At 46.3% G+C, this 8,224-nt stretch overlaps 3 protein-coding genes across 3 annotated transcripts; 1 reads left to right on the top strand and 2 right to left on the bottom strand.

The window, feature by feature from the left end:
- Positions 1-1,892: 1,892 nt before the first annotated feature.
- On the top strand, positions 1,893-2,825 carry CCR75_004335 (uncharacterized protein; the record flags this gene model as incomplete). Its single annotated transcript, XM_067962421.1, has 1 exon — positions 1,893-2,825. The coding sequence occupies one exon, from the start codon at positions 1,893-1,895 to the stop codon at positions 2,823-2,825; it is 933 nt and encodes a 310-aa protein (XP_067818190.1).
- A 482-nt stretch (positions 2,826-3,307) lies between these two features.
- CCR75_004334 (uncharacterized protein) lies at positions 3,308-3,547 on the bottom strand (the record flags this gene model as incomplete). Its single annotated transcript, XM_067962420.1, has 1 exon — positions 3,308-3,547. One exon carries the CDS (start codon positions 3,545-3,547, stop codon positions 3,308-3,310), a length of 240 nt encoding a protein of 79 aa, XP_067818191.1.
- A 737-nt stretch (positions 3,548-4,284) lies between these two features.
- On the bottom strand, positions 4,285-5,244 carry CCR75_004333 (uncharacterized protein; the record flags this gene model as incomplete). Its single annotated transcript, XM_067962419.1, has 4 exons — positions 4,285-4,555; positions 4,599-4,963; positions 5,041-5,096; positions 5,151-5,244. The coding sequence occupies 4 exons, from the start codon at positions 5,242-5,244 to the stop codon at positions 4,375-4,377; spliced, it is 696 nt and encodes a 231-aa protein (XP_067818129.1). The 3' UTR covers positions 4,285-4,374.
- Between the last annotated feature and the right edge of the window lie 2,980 nt (positions 5,245-8,224).

Below are 8,224 nucleotides of genomic sequence, written 5' to 3'. Positions count from 1 at the left end.
GCAGAACTCATGCGTCTCGCACGCTGGTTCTTGCCATCGCCCTTTGGGAAGGGAGTCCTCTTGCTGGGCATTTTTGCCCCAGCAGGGACCCTGGCATAGCAGCGAGCCATCATATGGCCGCGCTTGCCGCATTTAAAACAGACCACGTCTGCATTGCCCAACTCCATAGGAGTGGCATCTGTCCTCTCGGCCGACGGCTTATACCAAGCTGTCGCCGAGGCACTGTTGTAGGATTGCTCCTCAACTAAGGCAATTTGGATTGCCTCTTCCATCGTCGACGGCACCTTTCTGAAAAGGGCCTGTCGCGATGGGCCATGCCGTAGTCCGTTCATAAACGTGGGCACCTTAATGTGCTCCGGAATCGGACCTACGGTTATGGATGCGGACAGCGAGCGCATCTCTTGCACATACTCTTGCAGAGATCGCTTCGCCTGTCGCGCCCCAAAGAAGCGCGCCTGAAGCAACGCTTCGTTGTTAGGCGGCTAGTACATGGCGCGAATCTTTTCCTTAAAGATCGCCCATGAAAAGAACGCCTTTCTGTCCGCCATAAGCGCCGAGTAAGCCCTCTCTGAGGCCTTACCGCGCAGATGCGACATGGCGTACGACACCATCCGGCTGTCGTCCTCGATGAGCTGCGCGACACCGTATTGCTCCAAGGCTAATAGCCAGTGGACAATCGTGTGCGCTGCAGTTCCATCGAAAATGGGCGTGTCCATCCGAATAAGCCTCGACTGATGCGGCCGGACAGAGAGCATCTCAACAGTCCTGTTGAGAGCCTCGCTCCGAGCCTGCTCATGCCTCAACTCATCCTGAGTCTGAGTGACGGACTCTGTCGCAGCATGGCCTTGTGCCTCGGACGCGGCCCTCCGCTGTCCGAGCACGAATGCCTCAAACTGCTCCAACTGAGCAACATGTTGCTCAAGAAGACTACCCAGGAGCCTGGCTAGTGCTTGTTCACCAAGTCCCTGCGCCATAAGCCCTACCACCTCCCGATGATGTTCAGAGAGGTGGGGAAATTAGCCCAATCAATATTGAGGCTCATCCTCACGTACAGACGCAGAGATGCGGGTCGTGGGTAGGATTTCAAGTGCTACCAAGTGTAGGCGGGCACATCATAATGCGGCCACGCTCTACTTATACACACACCCTAGCACAGCGAGGAAGCGATTTAACCAGTTTCTCTTGCGTGCAGTGAGGTAGTTGCGGTGGGCGCGTTAGCGTCCTCACTCAACGCACTAAGTACTCTGGTCAAGTGTCGTCACGGTAGCGGCAATCCGGCTCCTCGTGCGCACTTACTAAGTAGGAATTAGTTTTCAGACTGATTTATATAATATCGTATTAAATATATCAACTTAGTTTTTACCAATCAAAATGTCATCTCTATAGATAACACTTAATATGTATTGCGAGCGTATATTTCTTGATACCTCGCGTAACGGATGACGCTAGCCGTCATCACGGATGATGCTACGCGTCATCCCTCCTAATGTGAATGCACCCATGTGCATCACATATACAAGGGTTGTTCACAAATGTCTAATTACTTTAATTTAGTAATTGACCATCCCCTGAAGTACACCAGGTGTACTTACGGGGAATGTGTAACATTACGGCAACTTTAGCCCGTTACAAGTTATCACTAGTCAACTAATGCGGACGCTTTTTCTACCGAAAATAAGACGCGGGGCTCTTCAGATGAGCAGTAGCACTTGTTTAATATAGTTAGATAGCCAATTTAGGACGCTGTAATGATAGGTGATACGATAAGGTTTTCTCGGCTTTGACGTGGATGAGATGAGTATCATTAAAATTCATACTAAACTACACTCAATCTTGGCAGTGTACTGATTTTAAATGCAAAATTAATATAGGCCATCTGGTTCCCTCCAGCAATGGCTCGCGGCAATTCTGCAACGACTTACTTGCCTGTGTCTACGCATACAACGATCGATGAAGCTAAGTTAGCGCTGCACGCGCAGGACGAGTTTGAGTATGTGACCGCATACAATTATGGCGCTTACAGCAATGGCAAAGTGTTCCGCTGCATTTCGCATGAAGCCTGCTCGCGTCGCCTGCGCATCGTCGAGAAAGTGAAAGACGAGGCTGAAATTCCAGTCACCTTCCAATTGGCCGTTGCTGGGAAGCATGGGGCCCGAATGACAAACCGCAAAAGGAAGGGCATCGACTTGTCGATAAAAGGGGAAGTGGATGGTTTACTGACGAAAGGCGTTTCCTTGAAGAAATGCCGTCTCTCATTACAGGTAAAGTATGCAGACCAACCTGCATTGTTATCGAAAATTCCAGATGTCCACAAGCTGAAGAATCGCCTTCTTACGCTCAAAAAGAACGGCTGGGAAATACCAAAAGCGACAAATACGATGACGCCTAATACGGTTGGATGCGTCAAAAGTGCCGAATTAGACAACAGCTCAGACTCTGAGACGGAGTTGAGCTCTTTGGTAGAGGATGATACTCATAATTATCATCCGGATGAAGATTCCCACAGTCGGCTTGGTATCGAAGTAGGGAACGAATTTGACAAGAACAAGTTGATGAAGGAGTTTGCGGCAGTTCCTGGTCGACCAGTGTTTTGGTGTATCGTGAAAAGAACTGATTTTCTTAGCAACAAGAGTGATGAGATAGTAACAGAATGGATTACCGGTCAAGTGACTGGATGGCAGGCTAGAAATAATGAACCGATCAAGTGGATGGTGCTGTTTACAGACGGTGAGAAGCGACCGTATGAGCTTGAAGAGCTTGTTAGTGAGATTAGAGAAGCAGCACAATTGGGGCTTAATGTAACAGGTCGCAATTGTATCTTGTAGGCGGCAAGTATTCGTGCTAAGATACTCGAAAAGCTTCGACAAAACAATAGGACATCCAATTAGGATAATCAACGCAACCACAGCAAGAAGACATCTTCTGACACAAAAGCAATTACGCCATTCGTGAAGAGGCTTGCCCGTCGTGATAAGCAACTTCGTGGAAGACTTTGAACCTCATACGAAGGCAGCTTCTAACAACAAAATTTGCTGGTTGCATTGACCAAATAGGCTACACTTAGATCTTGCACCTCAATATCAGCAGCTCAAAAAAAACCTATGCAAATCATTCTGTGTCTAGGATAGTGGCGCATACTCGATTGTTCGGGATCGGCATATTGCAGGGACAATGACAGCGTTGCATGCAAGTAACGCCAGAAAGACAGCGGATTTATAATCTTGCAAATGCTTGGGGTGAGGAATCATATATAATATATAACCAGGACACCGCTTACTTCTGCTAGGCAGTCATGCGTCTTCACAATTCACGTTTCATTGTCAACTCGACGCTCAGCATCGAACAGATTATCAAAATGCATGATTGTCGAGTTGTGTATATACACACGGCCATCGTCGTGCTCCAAAAGGCCCTGTTCGCACATTTGCGAACAAAATAGCTCAGCATCATCCACTTCATATACACCCGAGCCGACCATACGATGCAACGGGGCCATCGTCTTGCCGCTGAATGACTCGATACAGCGATCGCCAAAAACGTGGCACATTTAACGCTCGTATGAGTGATAAATGACCAGGATATACGATATCAATGTGATAGCGGAGCTCTTCACAGAGCAGTAAAAATCTTTTTTGGTTCACGTGAGTAGGCCACACAGAAGTAGAGAGGTCGATGAGTACAATCGGGTACCCAAGGTTGTCAGTGTGCTATCGAGATCCTGTTGAATGATGGTGTTTGCTACTAAACACTTTAAATGTACAAGTCCTTCATTGAAGCTGTACCAAATATACTTTTACCATTCTCTGGCATTTAAATACGTTCGATCGAAGAAACCACTCGCCCTACATCTCCTAACCAAGAGCGCCTCCTTCCTCAAATAGTGGATGCCAATGCCACAAAGTTATCGCTCCTAGCGCTCTTTGCTCCTTCCAGATAGCCGAAATGCACAAATACATCGTTAAGGACAGCCCTCAAACAATTTTTTATTTATTAGAACATTAAAACATAGGAGGCATTGATAAGTATCGTTCCGTGGTTTCGATTCCGACATTAAGGGCAAACGCAGCTATGTATGCAGTGAAATGATCCCGAGTACAAGTTTTCCTGCTGCATTAGAGAGGTCTTCGACATGCAAGACTGCGACGTAATTGTAATATCTTGTGGTTCCATTTAAGATTTGTTCTATATCATCTCGTTTTTTTCATCGCCGTGCCATAAGTGCTGTCATCTTTGGCGAAAATTGCTGTGGCGAGCTACGGCAAATTTAGGTTGTAGACATTAACGTGACTTTTCGAATATAGCGATTACATAGGATTGAAGCTCTCAGCTACTACTTAACATTTGTAGAATTTAGAAGTATGCAACATTATCTGATTACGCGAGTCCAAGGTAGCTCAGCAGCATTAGCGCAATCCACAAGTAACTAAAGGGCATACCCATGATCCACAGCAAAAATAATATCAGCAGCAAATTGCCGACGCCGATTCGGTACTGCGAGAGAGGTCCGTTTCGCTGCGGCCGGTGGTCGCCAGCAAAGTTTTGTCCATTTGGCGCACTGTTAGCCGGAAGAACCCAATTAGCATAATCTATAAATTAACTTTGAGTCAACAAAGCCATCGGAAGCCCACCGTTGCCGCTGATTCACTCGATTCATACGCATTCCAGGTAGATTTACGCCAGGAGCTCCACCAAAAGACGTAAATGTAAATCCAGGTCCAAACTGCGATACATGCACGCGAGAGTTTCCTACGTTCTGCATGCCACCACCGCCTCGCACGCTGTCCTGAAAAAACATAGAGAACGGATCTTGCCCACCAAAAAATGTGCGAAAAATCTCCTCAGCATCCTGGCCTTGAAATGGGTGCATGTTAGACCCGCCACTTTCTGCACCACCGCCAAGTCCAGCCTTGCCAAAGTGGTCATACTGACGCCTCTTTTCTGCATCAGACAACACCGAGTATGCCTTCATATTGAGAAGCATACAGTAAGGTAGCAATTTGATGTCAATTGATGTCATTTCTTGTCGAAGCATGACAGCACCTCGCCAATTTCCTTAAACTTCACCTCGGCTTCCTCCTTGTTGTCAATATTCTTGTCTACAATAAGTGTCAATATAGCCATAAAGCGAGGGAGAACAGAAAATGTCGCACCGGGATGGTACCGGATCGCCAGCTTGCGGTAGGCGCGCTTAATCTCATTTTCTGTGGCCGTCTTATCAATCTCTAGCGTCTGGTAGTAGTCCATAGCAACGTACTTTGAAGTAAATAACTCGAATAATATGATGTACCGCACATCAGTCCATCCTTGCGTCCAAATCAGTATAACCTCCCTGAAATGATATTTCCCGTGGGCAACAAAAGTATCAAGTAACGGAGGATATTAGATAAACTTCTCAAAGTTGATAATTATCGAGCAAAAGAGGCGCACACTCTGATTGGATGGAAGTGCCATGTGCCACAAAATCAAATCAAGCGCCAAAATGCTCTTCCTCCTTCCGACCAAAAACACAACAAAAAATAACACCCAAATACCTTAAACTCCCCATAAAAGTGATTTCAAAGCAAATAAGCTCTTAAAACCTCACGAACAAAGAAAAGCCTAAAATCTGCCAAAAGCATGACGAGTTGCCACGCTTGACTCAAGCTGCTCTTTGCGCTGGGGCAAAGCAAGAATTTAACCTACGAAGCCTCCTAGGGGGGACCTACCAAAGCCTCCTAATCAAAATTCAATAAATTTCATTCTAAAATTAGGTGCGAATAGGAAGCTATGGATTCAACCAGCCTCGAGGCAAAGGCAAGATTATTTTTTGGAAAGCTTCTTATTTTCACAAAAATGCCTGCTAATACTGTAAATGTACACTTGGAGCGCTCGCATTGCCAAACACCCCGAACTAGATCAAGTGCTGCGGAATGGGTTATTCAATGCGAAGCCTGACGTGTCAGTACCACTACAGAGCTTATCAAGTCAAAAGCTGCAAGGTTCGCAGAGCACCTAAATATCGAAACGCGCTATCTTTCTCGAAAACATGAATTGAGAAGTTTAAGTCTCGCCATGGCTTCATGGATTTTAAGTCGCACGGCGAGAGCGGATCTGCTGACATGGAGACGATCGAAGAGCGCAACCAGCCCTGAAAGACAAGCTACAAAATACGAGCTACGCGACATTTATAATATGGATGAGACTGGTCTATTCGATCGAATGACTTCAGACAAAACAGTTGCGCGCACGCAAATCAAAGGGTAAAGAAAGATAAAACAAGATTTACTCATGCCTTCACTGCAAATGCAGATGGCTCACATCGGCTCAAATCTTTCATAATCGGTCAGGAGAAAATAGTGAGCATTTAAATATAAAATCTGGCGAGGGGCTTGGCTTCTTTTATCGATGGGATAAGAAAGCTCGAATGACAAAAAGAACTTTTCCAAGAGTGGCTTTACCGCTTTGATGATGTATTAAAAGCAAATAATCGACAAGTCGTAATTCTGTGGGTTAATGCGACTTCGCATATACTTGGAGAATTGGACATCTCTAATGTTAAGTTGATCCCGCTCCAGCCAAATGCAGCATCAGAGATTTATCCTACGGATACTGGAATCATTGCAGCTTTTAATCGTAGCTATTAGCTGCAGGACGCGCTCGATCGGGACGAACAAGGCGCTACCTGTAACGGGGCACTACTGACTTGTACTGCTTCAGTACAAGTCCACTTCGCGCTGCCTCAGTGCGAGTGGTGCCTCACGTCACTTCACGTACACTAGTACGGGCAGGAAAGGCTCTCTTTTAAACACTTGTTTTAAAGAGGGTTGATTAAAAACTGTATTAATATATTAACTTCTTCTGTTCTATCTGATTAATACTAACTTGATTATAAACTAATACAAAACATGTAATAAAGTCTTATATAATACAAAACATGTAGTAAAGTCTTATTATCAAACTTTCTCTTTGCGCGCGTCCATACACCACGTTAACGCGACCTCTCGCTGGAGGTCGACTACGAATGCGAGTCGGCCGTTTCGTCCGACTTGGGGAGAGCGGGACAGTCGCCTGAATGTCGTCAGGCGGCTGACTATGAGCCTTCGAATGAGGGGGCTTATTCGAGTAGACGTGCTGGTAACATTCGCTACAGCATGTTCATTTCAGACGATGAGATTGATTCCTCATCGCCAGCACCGTCCCCCATGCCGTCACCCGCACTGATTCCTGTGTGTAGTGATGACGATGGCGTAAGCCATCGTAAAAAAAGCTCTTGTGGTACCCCTCCTTCAGTGGGTACCACTCAGGGGAGTGTAGATACTAAAATGTCTCGTCTTGCCCCTGAAGCCGTGGCTTTTGCTCGGACGGCTAGTCAGTAGCTTATCTGGCGAGACAACTCCTTGCAATAAATATCCCTTATTTATTGTGACAAATCTACATAATCTTGATCCCAGCGCGAAGAATTTTCGCGCTGAAGAAGATTTTTTTCTCGATGCTTTTCTTAATCATGGATGGTATAGTGATAACAACAAGCGAGATAAAGGCATGTTGATGCTAGCCTGGAATTCATTTATTCGCAATGGCTTCAAAGACTAAACGCGAATCGCGTCAAGTTTAAGAAACGAATTCCAACTAGTACAAGGTATATATTGTATCTGTTGTCTTATGGCGCAGGACTTCCATGCCTCACGTGGGGTGATCCCTGTCCGTGTTGTGTTGACAACACGAAGCGAGTACAACGGGATGTGTACTCCCTTTCTGCGCCCTGGGGAAGGGCTCGCATCTATGTCAAGATGCGCGATGCGATTGACGGCTTGCAATCGATTTACATACGTCAGGGCACGTGTTTTCCGATGGACCTTCTAATCCATCGGATGGGTCTCGTCATACTGACGGACGATACCCTCAACGTCAACAACCAGCTGAGAATGAGGCTCTCAGCTGTCATGCGAAGGTGGATAACCTCGCCAGCGAACAAGATAACTCGTTCGCTGCCCCTTCACATCACGGTGGCTCTGGATACGTTCTACAAGGAAACGTTGACCACCGTGGGAGTCCACCAAAGGTTGTGGTGGAGGAGGGAAAATTAGATCCGAACCGTATGTCGGATCTAATGTCGAAGATCGACAAAATCGATCACTTCCTCCATGATTTGGAGGAGGGTCTTGAACACGAGCGCGGTAAGCATAGCTCGTTGGAGCAGAATGTGCAGACTCACCATATCGAGCGGTTGGAAGACCGTTCGAAG

Source organism: Bremia lactucae, linkage group LG6 (genome assembly GCF_004359215.1).
Source record: "Bremia lactucae strain SF5 linkage group LG6, whole genome shotgun sequence".
NCBI lineage: Eukaryota > Oomycota > Peronosporomycetes > Peronosporales > Peronosporaceae > Bremia > Bremia lactucae.
Note: the sequence above shows the minus strand (reverse complement) of the source record. Positions and strands in the feature narration are given on the sequence as shown.